At 39.3% G+C, this 13,964-nt stretch overlaps 1 protein-coding gene across 1 annotated transcript; it reads right to left on the bottom strand.

The window, feature by feature from the left end:
* Nucleotides 1-13,027: 13,027 nt before the first annotated feature.
* Nucleotides 13,028-13,964, bottom strand: LOC117140751. The gene is made up of 3 exons (XM_033303833.1): nt 13,791-13,964; nt 13,166-13,731; nt 13,028-13,101 (listed from the first exon to the last, which is right to left on the bottom strand). The coding sequence occupies exons 1-2, from the start codon at nt 13,851-13,853 to the stop codon at nt 13,198-13,200; spliced, it is 597 nt and encodes a 198-aa protein (XP_033159724.1). The 5' UTR covers nt 13,854-13,964; the 3' UTR covers nt 13,028-13,101; nt 13,166-13,197.

The following is a 13,964-nucleotide window of genomic DNA, read 5'->3' as shown; positions in this document are numbered from 1 at the left end:
TTGGCAAATCGTTTAAGTAGACATTTTGGCTGGGAGCCAAAATGCACTTGTTTTGTACACCGCAGGGAAAAAATAAGGTTAATAAAAACTAAAATATATTTTTAAATTATTTGTATGTTCTCGAGCATACGAATTTACTTGCAGCATAAAATAGACATGAAGCCCAAAAGCAAATGTGAAATAGTGACACCACCCTGAACGGACTTCCTTTGAGCTTTAGCGATAAGGTTCGACACCTCTCCACCCTTTGAATTTTCCCTATCAACTTACACTTGGCTGAAACGCAAAGTAACTCGACGAGCAGGAACTAACTGAGAGCCAACAAATTCTACCTAGATACACAACACACTCCCTTGGTAATCTACTTTAAGTGTAAAAGACAACCCCCACTGCTCAACCCCCAAGTGACAAATTCTTTTTACACCGTGCGTGCCAATGGCCTTTGGCTAAATAAAAGACGTTGCCTCAAGTTGAGCATTTGACGCTTTTTAGGCCTGACTACTTTGTCACCGAACCCACCCGCTTGCCAAAATACACACTAAATGCACATAAAAAACCAGGACTTTCTCGCCGGCTTTCACCCAAAATTCCCTTTCGGCCTGCAACTCAACCAATTTGCGATAAAAATAAAACATATTGCTCAATAGACAACAGCCAGCCGAAGGCCAAAAGTGACTTTCGAGGCGGAGGAGATCGGAAGGCATGCCTGAGCGTCGAGGGATTTCCCACTGTGCCACACGTCGTATACGCGATGCGGGTGAAGCGGCGACGGAGGGCGGGAAAAACTTTCGCAGTTGCAGTTGTCACGTGCCGCATTTGCTACCTAACAATTTTTGCTCGACTCGATTTGTATTTTCCGTTCTGCTACTGCTGTTTTCTTATATATTTTTCTTACTTCTCTAAAGGAAATGGCATCGTGACTTAGCTGCCGATATAAGGGATTTAGCCTAAATGTAGTATATTTTCTTAAATTCTAAAAAAAAAAACTACGTAAAAATATTAAACTGTAAATCGACTTGTCTAGTAATTGTGACCAAGGATATATTCTTCTAACCATTATTAAATCTTCTATAAATGGATACGAAATTTTTTAGCAATTAAATGCATTAAACATATTGTAAATGAATTAGAATTGTTGCTGAACTTAAATTTAGGATTTTTCCTTTTCCCTGCACCGAAAAAGCTAAATTGCCCTATATTTCTCGTGTTTTTAGATTCATGTAAGGAAAAGTTTTGGCGTGTAGCACAATTCCTACCCACTGAATGGATGGCTAAAAGTTTTCAGCAATGGGGCATGCATTTGCTGCACGGAGAATGTGTTTTTTTTTCGGAGCAGGGGAGGTGCATTAAAATTCATACAAAACACGAATGCATCTGCAGTTGCATCCGCATGGGGATTACATTTCATTTATCGATTGATTTGAGAGGCACTGCCAAAGTTGGCCCATAAACTTTTGTCTGCGTCAGGTGAGTTCCTAGTTAAATCATTTGATTGCATTTCCATTTGTACTGCGAGTTGCAGTTGGTACTTTTTTGCTTTCAATCTATTTTCGCATTAGACAGGCAATTTCATGCGCAAATCGGATAATTCAATAAGCCCCAAAATTCCTTGCGAAATCTGGGAAAAGCGATGCGAAGGATACTATAGTTACATATGTCAGACAGCTTACGGCACATTTGGATTTTTCCGAGTTCCTGTGTGTTTCATTTCGGTAAACATTTTTAGTTGGCAATTCATTTCCATCCTTTCATTGGCTTTCCACAGGCCCAGGAAAATTCCCGGCTGAGCGTGAATAATTCATCCAGCCTGAGTTATAGGCACAGCTTGAGACCGATGCTAAAATATTAGTCGGACACATTCAGGTAGCTTCTGCCATAATCACTCAAAAGCATTAAACATGATAAATGACATCCACACAGGGATCCAACCTCCTCCCTCTTTTGTCCACATCCACAACTCCACCTCGTTCAGTGTCCTTGGGCATCATAAATTTGGTTCGGTGTCTGACATATGATACATATAATATGTAAGAGTTTTGGACAGAATCTACCTGGCTTTTGGGTACATCAGAATTTGGCTTAAATACCCCAGAAGATAAGTGGTCATCCTTGAGTGCTATGAAAACTCTGCTCCTTAGGCTAATTAACTTGTATACATCTTAGTTTATTACATTAAATTTATATATATATTTTTAAATATAACAACGGATTGTAATTTTCTTTAATTCCATCTCTCTTCTGTGGCTTTGAGTTTAGCTGACTTTCGAAAATCTTATTAGTCCTGCAAATTGGATTTGATTTCCATAATTTGCTCGGCAGCTGTTGTTCTCTTTGGCAAACCCAATCAACGAGAACTTTATCCATAAAATGCCTCAAATACAACCCCAAAAGCTAGGACCCGAAAAGGAGCCACTTGTAACCCTTTTTCTACGTCTTTTTTCCGGACCCCAGCACACCAATTTATGGCTAAAAGCTGCCAACAAGCTAGAAGAAAAGGAGTCCGATGCACGAGGAACAGTGGCAGCCATATGTTCCAAATTGACCACAGCATCATAAATTTTGGGATTTAACATGTGAGGCGGCAGACTAGAGCGTTGACCACCGACCAGCAAACGTATATATATATTCGTATATAAATTCGTATATATAAAAAATATGAAAAACTGCAGATTGAGGGCAGCTCAAAGCAACTTCGACTGCTACTTCAACTTCTGCGTGCATAAAACATGAATTAAGGTAATGAAAATTTATTGACTGCTCGCTCTCAGCGTGCTCATAAAACTTACAAGGTCATTAAGAATGCATGGCTGGGGGAGGTTGGGTTGGCTTTATATATACATACCCCCCTCCCGCTGCTCTACACCCGCTATATCTTCTTAATCTGAGCAATAAAAGTGTATGAAAAAATGAAAATGTTTATATATATATATATATATTCCGCTGCAATTTTCACACCATTTTGTGCAGAACTTAAAAAACAAATTTCGTCGATTTTCTTGTAGGTTTTTTTCGGGAACAATTTTTCATGCTCGCCGCTATGGAAAATCGTTTTCCAATCACGTAAACACAGCTGGAATTTTATTGCTGCGTGTTTTATTAAAAAAGAAAAAAAACAGAAGCAGAAGCTCCGAAGGGAAGCGAAGAGGGAGATCACGAAATCGCTGGACGCATTTTCGCAGCGCGTTGTAATAATAAAAGTTTTCCGCGAGGGAGGAAAATGTGGAAAGCCACCGCAGGACAGGGACCGAAATCTGGCGCCGAGCGAGTGCAAGCTACAGATGCACAGAGATATACTATATGTGCATATATCCTTTGGGTTTTCGTGGGGCATTCGGGGCAGACCATATAAATCAACCCAAAAGCGCACACACTTATTTGCCGCTCTGCGGCACTATGAAGTCCCGAGCTGCGCTTTTTTTTTTGCCCAGAGTCCTCTGGCTTAGGGTATTACGGATCGGTTTGTTATGCCAACGGAGGGGGTCCTTTAAGTCCTGCATGTGCATGCTGATCATGGGATTGCTGGGAAAAGGTAATTGCTCGTGCTGGCCAAAAAAGCAGGGTAGTGAAACTAATTTAAAATTCTTTGTGCATATTTGTAGACTGGCAGTTGAAAATGTGTGAGTAGTGCTTTTATGCCTTTCCTTTTTTGATGGCATTAAATAAGAACGGAGAAAAAGAATTTTTTAAAATGTACACATATTTTTAATAAAATTCGTATGGCAAAAAAGCTTCTACAATTTCTTAAAATTAATAAGCGCATTTCACTAGAATCACTTCGTAAATACCTTTTCCGCTTTAAATTATTATTATTATTAATAATATTTACGAAGGCACTGGCTTAAATGATTTGTGAGCTTAAAAAAACCTTTGAAGAGTATTCAATGGTCTCCAACCCAACTAACCATATCATTTGTATTATATTTTTACTTTTTACTGATTGTGTTTTTGGCGCGGGTAGAGAAGTGGCAGCTGTTGCTACTTTCGCTGCTGCATGTTGCCTTGAATCCTTCGCATTGTAGCGAAACAGTTTTCCCATTTTTTTCGCCCGCCACCCTTGCATTTATTTATCATATTCTTGCTTTTCTTTCGCGGGGGGTGTGGCAGGTCGGGGACGGGAACAACGGGCCAACGGGTCGCATGATGAATGCAGTGGGTATTAGAGGAAGGAGCGTGCGGTCCATGGCAGTGACCAGGGAATTTATTTGTTTTGTACTTATGGTGTCATAAAATTGTTTTAAGGCCAACTTAAATAAAAATACAGAATGGTGAAAGCGGAGAAGGGTAACAAAACAAAGAAAGTAGCGCAAAAAATGCAGCAGAAACGCAGAGAAGCGAAGGAACGGGGCAAAAATCAAATGGTCATTGGGGAGAACGGCTGCAAAAGTGCTGGGAAAATGCATGGCATGTCGTTTTCTGCTTATTTTCTAAATTGAAAATACTTTGCGTTATAATTTTTCAATGTAAGCGTCTTCGGGGGAAAAGAAAGTGCGGTTGAAATTAGAGTTAAGATGTGCAAAAAAATAAGTGGAAAAGAAGATATTTTTAAAGCAGAATGTGGCTTGTGCAGCAAATAGGGATACCAACATTTGTAAATACCTTTAGAAACTTAAAACTCTTGTTTTCACATTATTTCTAAATTTATAACACAACTGTTGACTAATTGATGAAAACGAGATAACTAAGTGCATAAACAATAATGCACTAATTAACATTGAAATTAGCTTAGTGTGCATGGAATAATAATTCAATAGTCTTTACTTTGATTAGAACAATATCAATATTTTATGTTATCAATGCAATGATTCAATTGGCTATAAAACAGATTTAAGCTGATCACTTTACTTAACGCTTGTTTATTTTAATGGTGTTTTTATATTATTATTATTATTGGTATTATATATTTGGTTTAAGCCACTTTCCATTGCATGCATTTCTTTAATAAAATATAAGAACATTTAGCCTTGACTTGGTTTAGCTTCAAACTTCTTTTGAATTTCACTAGTTTCATTTTTTACCCAAGACCTTGCCAAGGAATTCATAACCCATGGCCCACTTGAATCCACTTTGGCTAAGGCTCCACCTTTCTGCCCTCTCCTTTTATACATTATATTTATATATATATTTTAAGGGAGTGGGGCGAATATTCTTTTTGCATTTGTGCCCTTGGGCTGCATTGGATATTTCGCTAAGCTGCATAATGAAATGTTTGCAAGTGCTTAGCAATGCAAATTCGCGGGCCCTCAGGTGTGGACGGTCGTTCAAGAAGCGGGGAAAATAGATGGCAGCTCTCTTCGGGCCCGCACAAATTATCTAATTAAAGCAGAATGAAATTCCTAGCCACTGTCAGCAGCTGAGGCTTAGACCAGGCTTTAAGCAATCTATGCAAATAATCCACAAAGGAAAAGTTACGAATTCTGCACCACTCGTGTGTTCAGGGGCGGGTGAAATTATGCAAAGGACGAACTTTCTGTTGCAGCTATCTGAAAACGCCACTAAGCAGCTTTAAGTGTCTGTCAATGTCATATTTTTTGCGAAGCTTACAGCAGTTTTTTGGTGCTTCATACTTGTACTAGCTGATAAGCTTAAAACAAATGCAAAGAACCAAAAGGAGAAGACAAAAATAACATGGAATGTAAAAATGATGAAGGAATCTATAGTAGAAAGGATGAATATCGGATACGCTATTTGTGAAGTGAGGATATCAGATTGGACTTATTAAAACTATTAAGATAATAAAGCTTGGCGGCCATATTAGAAATAACGCAGGCCTCAATTTGGACAGCAAACAATTTATCGAATATTACTTAGATAATATTAAATGTAAAATTAAGTAGTTTTCAGGTGTAAATATTTTGGAGCCAAACACAATGCTCACGAACTGTTTAAAAACTAAGCAAATGATAAAGTTTTTCTACCGAAACGAGGATAAAGAGGAAGTTTAAGGAGAAGTCTTATTTTTCGTTGTTAGAACGGCTTCTCCGTTTCCTTTCCCCTCGATTACTGTCGGACCTACTTCATAATTAAGTAATCTCCCCGACTATGCAGCTCACCTTAAGCTGCCAACTGGGAGAACGACTTGGAATCGCAGGGGACGGAAGACATCGGTACTGGGGACTTGGGGACTGGGGCAACTGGTTTCCACACCATAACGGAGCTTTTGAGACAACTTGGCAGCATGAATGAGCTGCCTAACCAAAAAACGAATAAAAAAAATTAAATTTAAGGCAAATTTTTCACTGAGGCTGGCAGAGAAAAAGAACCAAACACTGGAGACTCCAACGGTAGCCGAAGTCCGCACTGCAGGCATCCCAATCACAATCACAGTGAGTATGCGATGCAGAACAGGCAAATATACACTGCAAAAAAAGAAGGGCTTCAGAATACTTACACAATTGACTAAAACACTGAGATATTCAGAGCAAGAGCATTTAAGCTTAAGCACTTCAACTGTAACATATTTTTTAAAGTGTAATATTGAACTTCATGATTCAATTAATGTTGTAAAAGTTGTAAGTATCAAACATTATAAGCTAACACTTTTTGCGGAATTTGGAGTAGAATACATTTTTTATTTTCAGTGCACACGAGAGGACCCAACTGAGCTTATCTTATTACCTCTGCAGAGAAGAGTGGGGAATTATATTACCAAGTAGCCATGGCAACTTTAACTGCCTCTCGCTTTGACTTTGACACATGTTATGAAATTTGAATAGATCACCGCGAACATTACGGCCCGATTGGAGTTAAGAGGTGAGAGGAGCACATAATGATGCAGCAGAAACCTGTACATTTTACAACTTGATTTCTTTTTCAAAAATATATCCCGTGTGTTCTCCCGGAGGAACATCTGTACAATGAGTTAACATGAATTGAGTGCCAGTTAAATAAAGCCGTTTGCTTGTAAAGATTTAAGGTTGGGGGAAATTAGGGAAAGTTGGAATAGATTGAAGAATTCAATTGAAAAGGGTAGGGGCCAAAATGGCGGAATAAATTGTGATAGATTGTGTAAAAAGACCAAGATTTTCAAAGAACATGTTATAAAAGTAGCATATCATCTTGAACTCCATATATGTAAAATGCTTTTAAAATATCTAAAACAATACTTCAACAAGATATAACTGAATACTTTAAGATTGCTCATATAATTGTGTTGCGTCTAAAAATATACAAGTAAAAGCTATGTTTAAAAATGGTTTCCCACATACTGGCTGCTGTTTATTTGAATGATTATTATCAGAACAAATTAACAACATTATTGTTTTCATATTGGCATAATTTTTCTTAAATACTTTAAATTTTTTCATTCGACTATAGTCCTTGTTATCCAACCTATGCAAAGTCTGAAAGACGCCATTAAATTTCCATTAATGCAGCACAACCCGTCGCCCGCAAACCCGCAGCTTGGCTGCTTACTTATTTTTAAAGTGCCACCTCAGATTGGTGCATTCAACCTGAACTCCACTCGGGTCCATCAGAAGGACAGTGACCGTCAGTGCACCTGGGGGCAACATTATCTAATCATTTGGGACTAAGGCTGTGGCAGAGACTTGCACTTAACCCATTAGCCGCAATTGCCACAGCAATGAACTAGGTGCAGCGAAAGATGGAAAAAAGGTTAAGTCCGTAAGCCGGGCGAGCTCTGTGCGCTAGTCAATAATTTTCATAACTGCCGCTTAATTGAGACATTAGCCATAATTGGCCCTAAGTGAGTGTAATACAAGCGACAAAAGCCTGCACATCCATTTGAGCGCAGCGAAGTGTTAAGGCAGCGATAAAACAAAACAGGAACGAAATCGGAAAAGAGGACATTGCCTTCGAGATAGTTGAGCTACTCTATTTCACACTGAAACACAAAAATCTCATTAAACTGTGATTTAATCACTGAAATTATAAAACTGGTGGTAAATTGCATAAAAATTAAAGAGCATCATATATCGTAAGCTTTCATGTTTTAAATTAATTTTAACCCATTAACAAGTAAATCAATGAAAGATTTTTTATCCTTAGCGATTTTTTTCAGATTCGCAGGGGTGTCTGAACCCCAACATACAGGGTGCTTCTGCTCGCCTGGGCGTGAAATTGGCAGTGGGGTGAAATCAAAGCCAAGTGGCCAAGTGTGTGGCAGGCAAAATGTGTCAATAAATTATTTCAGCCTGGCTTTCGCTCAGGTGTTAAATTGTCTCCCTGAAGGAAAGGGGTTAAGGCGTTATTGAACCCCCTAGTTCCACCATCCTTCGATGATTTGTCAGCGCACGTGTTGCACATGTCAACTGCGTAAATAAGCGGGAAATTGGCCAACAGTAAAGGCAAGCGGCCAGGACAGGAGAAAGTCCAGACCCTCGCACAGTCGTTGAACCATGAAAATATCTACAACACTTGGCGACATTTCCCTTTGCTTTGCCCGAATCGCAGTCCCAAAACTCCAATCAGTTTCTCTCTGGCACACTTGTCGTATGAGTGATTTATTGCCTTGAACTCCGCTTGACCCATCGCCTGAATCGAATTCAAATAATAAAGTCGAAATTAGTTGCGGTTCGAAATGGATGTGGCCAAATTGGAATTGCAATAGTTTTTATGGCAAAAAAGCACAAAAACAAACGAGAGGAAACAATAAAATTGATGAATCGCATAATACGGCCAAGGTTGTGGACTTTTTGGGGGGAATATTCTGTGGTTAAGTTCGGTTTCGATTGGGTAAAGTTTTCCGGCAGAGAAGCGCCGATTGGTATCTGTGGCAGATAGAACTGGGTTAGGTAAACAGCAGAAAGACTGATAGAAATATAAATTGCAATGGAATCAGAAGTAATAATTTAACACGAAATGACAAAGCCAGCTTAAAATGCTTCATAGTTTGCAATTTAAATATTCAGCTGTATATGTATTAATATGTAAATTAATTAATAATATTAATTAATATATGTATTAATTAATTAATAATAATAATATGTATTAATGAAGCTTAATCTAGCATATTATAATTGGTTTTTGGCTTACTAGTTATTGTAAGCTTTTTATGAATTTATCAGTTGAATACTTTCGCAACTCTGCTTACTCTAATCATCAACATATTTATGTATGTCTGTGGAATGTCAATATCCTGCCCATTCAAGCTATCCATCAACTCACGCCCATAAAATTTGATCACCCAACTGGACGACTCCTCCCAATGATAAAGACTACACCCGGATTGGCGATTGGAGCCCAGAGCTTTAACTGGACCGCAGGCCGTGCCGTGGAGTCTTGAACAAGTTGGGCCGACACCCAATCCCACATGGAGTCACTCGAAGGGGAGAACTCTTCCCGGCCAACTACAGTCAGCCATATGTGTTGAGTGATAAAGAACATGTTAATGGCTTTTAATCAATTTGCAATTTTTCCTTTTTCCTATATACATTTTGTATTTTTTTTCATACTTTGTTGTGGCTCACTGGGCTGTGATGTCATATGTAATGCGAAATTGATATTGCTGTGACAAGGCTAAAGGAAAAGTGCAATGGATGGGGGAATTTCCACCAGGTTTTCTACATATTTTAATGATAGTTTAATTTGCAGCAATTAAAACGGTCTACACCAGTCTGCAGTCGACTCAACCTGCGATTACGTAATCAGCGAGAGAAGACAACACCAGAAGAAGCTCTTCTCCGCGGGTCTTGCATAATGATCAGTCTTCTCAGCAGTGCTGTAAACCTTTGAAAATGGCTAAAACTATTAAGTTTGGCTAAATAACATCTGTTGCCTGAAAGTAACCAGGCGTCGTTTCAGTTATTGGTTTACAAATTATTTTGCAAGAGATGGGGTCGCAGTCCAACCCCAACTTGTAAATAAATATTTAATGTCAAGCAGTATAGAAACAAAGTTTCAAATTAAACTTTTATGCATTTCAACACGCAGCTTTAGCTGCAAAATGGCAAAGTTGGCATCTCAGCTCCTCTTCCTCCAATTCCCAAGTGATTTCCGCTGCTGGCTTGCGCTTTGGCTTCCTGACTTGGCATCGATCTCGAGCCCACCTGGCTGGATGGGCTGGAATGGCCCCAGATGACTCTGGAAGAGACCCCACTCCAACTAGTTATCTGGTAGCCAGCATCTTGGCAGCCATCCATGGCATCCATGGCAACGAAAGCGTCGACTTGCGGCGACAGCAGCTTGATATGCAGACAAGGAAGACAAAGTGGCAGGATCGTCAATTAATTCGATAGATGTTGATTGATTTCCAACAGATAAAACCCTCGAAAGTCTAGGTGTACGTATGGAATGTGGGTAACTCTCCCTAATTTGTGTCAATCTCATTGGCTAGAAATAAGCTCGAATTGTAAAAGCATATGCTGTTCTGCTGTAAATTGAAATATAGAGGTGTTTGAAGTTCGTGCTCCAGAAAGTTCTTCGTTTCTTGATTGATACATTTATAATTGGCACATAATTACAGTTCCATTAGCATAGAAGCCTTGGGCAATAGCCACACTTTCCTCTGTCGGCTGCACACCAGATTTCAATCTATGAGATTCTTCAGCGGCTCGTTTGGCCAGTTGCATAATTAACGTTTGTCGTGTTCGGGGAGTGTTCGCCCAAATTGTCGCGTTAATTGATTTTAAATGGGCACCTTAAGTATCCTTCCTTAGATGATTGACCACAAGGAGTTGATGAATGGGTGCCATAATGGTCACAAGATTGGATTCAATTGATGGCGTTCCTGTTGGAAAACACATGCAAAATTAGATATGGAAATTAGCGGCGTTAAGTACTTTGATAATATCTTAATGAATGCCTGAACGTAGATAATTAATATAATATAATTAAGAGTTTAAATAGGATTAGACCGATTTATTCAAGAAGTCAATTAATATAATAACATATAAAAGATGTATTTTTGAAATTCTCTGCATGGTAAGGTTTTCCAATATATTATTACCTAGGTACGAGTACTCCGGATATTTTTTAACAAATTGCTAGAGCTTAGCCCCAAGTTTCACGGCCATGTAATTAAGAGCCCATTGATCTACAATTTATTGCTTACCATTCGCTTAATCCCTTTGCCAATTCAAATTTAAAGCGGAATTTTAAACTGTCGCAACTGTCGCAGCTCATTAAGCATCCAAAGAATTTTTGGACCGCGACAAGGTCTGGAACAGGCCATGGCTTACTCGCTCATAAATTAGCAACAATTTCATTTCGCTATTGGAATTGACGGCCAGCACCGCGGCAGCACCCTTCATCCCCATTCCCATCCGCATTCTCATCCCGATTCCCCCAGTGCCCCAAAATGGCAGTGGCACCAACTGGGTCCATAAATCAAAAGCAGAGCATGGCGTTTAATACACTTGACGTCAGATTTCCGCGACAATTTGCGCATGAATTAAACATAAAAGCAAGTGAGGTATACACGAGTGGAATGCCCTAGCACCACCCAGCCTCCAATCCGAACTCCTGGGAAGTTATATTGTGTTGGTGGAACTCGGGATCTGCACTTGGGAATCAATTCTTCCTTAAAACGATTACAAGATTAATATATGAACACTGGTTTTGGAGAAAATGATTATCAAATATATATATTTCACCATATCACTCCCCGTACCCCGTAGTGACATTCGAAGCGACTTTTCCGAATGTTAAGGTTTATTTTTCTCAGTGCAGTTTCCCTGGCGAGCGGGCAAATAAAATCAAAGTAGGTAACACGCGCAAATAAAACACTTGACACATTAAAACAGCAACAACGGCCGCACACATGGTTGGCCCAAAAGGGGGCCTTGTAGTGGGCGCCTGGGGAGGATGAGTGCGAAGGGGGCGTGGTAACGCCATCAGCAATGCGGCAACAAATTTCCATTTTGTCGCTGAAGCGATGACGACGCCATGCAAATAAGAGACACTCCATAGACCCCCGACACCGGGGACAAGCGAAATGAGCAGGATATGAGGCTGCATATATCTCGGATATATATTCCTGCGTATGTACGGGGATACCCCTCGCATATCCACTCACGCATTATGCACGCCCCCGACTATAGAGTGTCATACATACAAATTTAACGAGTCGCATTTATGATACCACAGACAAGTATAATAATTTCAATTAACGACACCCACGGGTGTTTTTGTGCCGTTGCAGGTTTATCCGAAGGATGTCATCCTGCGAGAGATCCTGTGGCAATGGGAGTTACGGGGTAAATAGGTTATGACAGCAAGTGTGCAACAGTCTGTGACTGGGATGTGGAAAGTCACATTTAAATGAGCTTCATCTCAAACTCGATTGGGTTTGTGTAAAGTCACTATTTCAAGGGCAAACATTATAAGCTGTAGTTCTGAATACTATAACCAAGTATAAGCTGAGTACAGTTTGAAAATCTCAGAAAGCTAAATTTCTTTAATAACTCCCACCCAACTAAATATTCACTTTTCCCTTAGTAACTTAACTTCGCAGCACTTTATATCCACATAAAGCAGAAAGTAGACCTTCTATACTTCTACACGACTTAACGCCTAAGAGGGTGAAACGAACGAGCAACAGTTGATGAAAATATTGCGAATGAAGATGAGACCAAATGGGATGTGCGTGCCACCTGGGCAGGTGAGCTTCAATTACCTGGAGAAACGGAGTGTGTGTGTGCATTATTACGCCGCTAATTAACTAAGCGCACACACGCATGGGCATACATACTCAGCTTGGCCACACTTCTTGGCCAAGTTTTTACAGCCCTCGCCATCTCATCAGCATAAAAGTTTTTAATGAGCCATTTTGTTGCTGTTGACAACGCTCCTGCTGCCGCATTTTACTTGGATGTGGGGCTTAAAAAGAAGGTCGGTCGTGGAATGTAATTCAAATGTGAGGCGAATTTGTTATGACAAGCTCAGTTGACACATTTTAATTAAATTTAATTAATACCACCACAGGATGAATGAACATAAAAGCAGGCGTGAAAAGGAGGTGGCCTTTGTTTTATGATGTGTAACATTTGTCGCATCAAAAGAGATAGGTAGCGTAATTGAAACACGTGTAAAAATATAATACAAATGGTAAATTGGGCAGTGCATAATATATATATATATTTTTTTAAATACAATGCTGATTTCATATGGTTAAGCTTGTCAATTTCCAAGTTCGTCTCGAAACTGAAATATATGAAATTGAGTGAAATTATAAATAAACATTAAAATACTTATTATTAATGCGTACCTTTAAACTCATAGACCATGTTGTTTGGTTTTTTATATGTGTGGCTCAACTCGTTTATATAGAATTCCTATATTATCTTTTAGCTTGCAAGCTGCCTGGTGACGTTTTTCTATGCAACGGTTTAAGTTCGATATTTCGCTGTCCAGTAGCCTCAATTCTTCTTTTAGCTTAGCAAGGCGCAATTCCTTGTATTTATTCCCATTTTCGTATTGGGCTTGTTCAGTGGGCCGTTTAGTTGACTCACTTTTTAGTCCACAGCTTTCTATATTAGATACAGATGACGATTGGGAAGCAAGAGCACACTCGTCGTTTAAGTTTTTGCTCAATTCGGCTATTTCTATTGCATACTTGTCCCGCATAGCGGTGATTGATCCCTTTCGTTTATCGATCATATCTTCATCACTTTCATGTTCCTCGAGCATCTTATTTAAAAACAGGAATTTACTTTTCATGTCAAGCAGAAATAATTCCTTTTTTTGCTGGTCGTTATTATTCTGGAAATATTCTCTTCCCACGACGCCGTGTGCCCCGGGTGCATTTTGCTCAGTATTCGAGCTACTGCCTGGCTGAAATGGAAATATGGTTTTCTAGGCGAATATCTATCACAAAAGGCAGGAGATCTTACCAATTCATCGTTCCCTGAAGTATTTTCATTGGAATCGCTGTTTAATTTCCTATCACTGTCCATTTTAGCATTTATTTTTAACAAACAAAGTCGAGAGTCAGATCTCAGAGAAAGAACACGTGCGACACAAGAAAACAACTTGAATTTCACAACGCCAACTAATACCTTTTTGGA

The sequence above is a fragment of the Drosophila mauritiana genome, chromosome 3L (genome assembly GCF_004382145.1).
Source record: "Drosophila mauritiana strain mau12 chromosome 3L, ASM438214v1, whole genome shotgun sequence".
NCBI classification, from domain to species: domain Eukaryota; kingdom Metazoa; phylum Arthropoda; class Insecta; order Diptera; family Drosophilidae; genus Drosophila; species Drosophila mauritiana.
This window is presented reverse-complemented; position numbering and strand designations above follow the sequence as displayed.

Bases quoted from the DNA above. Each gene is read 5' to 3' on its own strand.
- LOC117140751 (XM_033303833.1), bottom strand. From the start codon at position 13,853: ATGGACAGTGATAGGAAATTAAACAGCGATTCCAATGAAAATACTTCA. The intron at 13,732-13,790 runs GTAAGATCTCCT...TTTCCATTTCAG, and splicing joins CTTCAGGGAACGATGAATTG to CCAGGCAGTAGCTCGAATAC.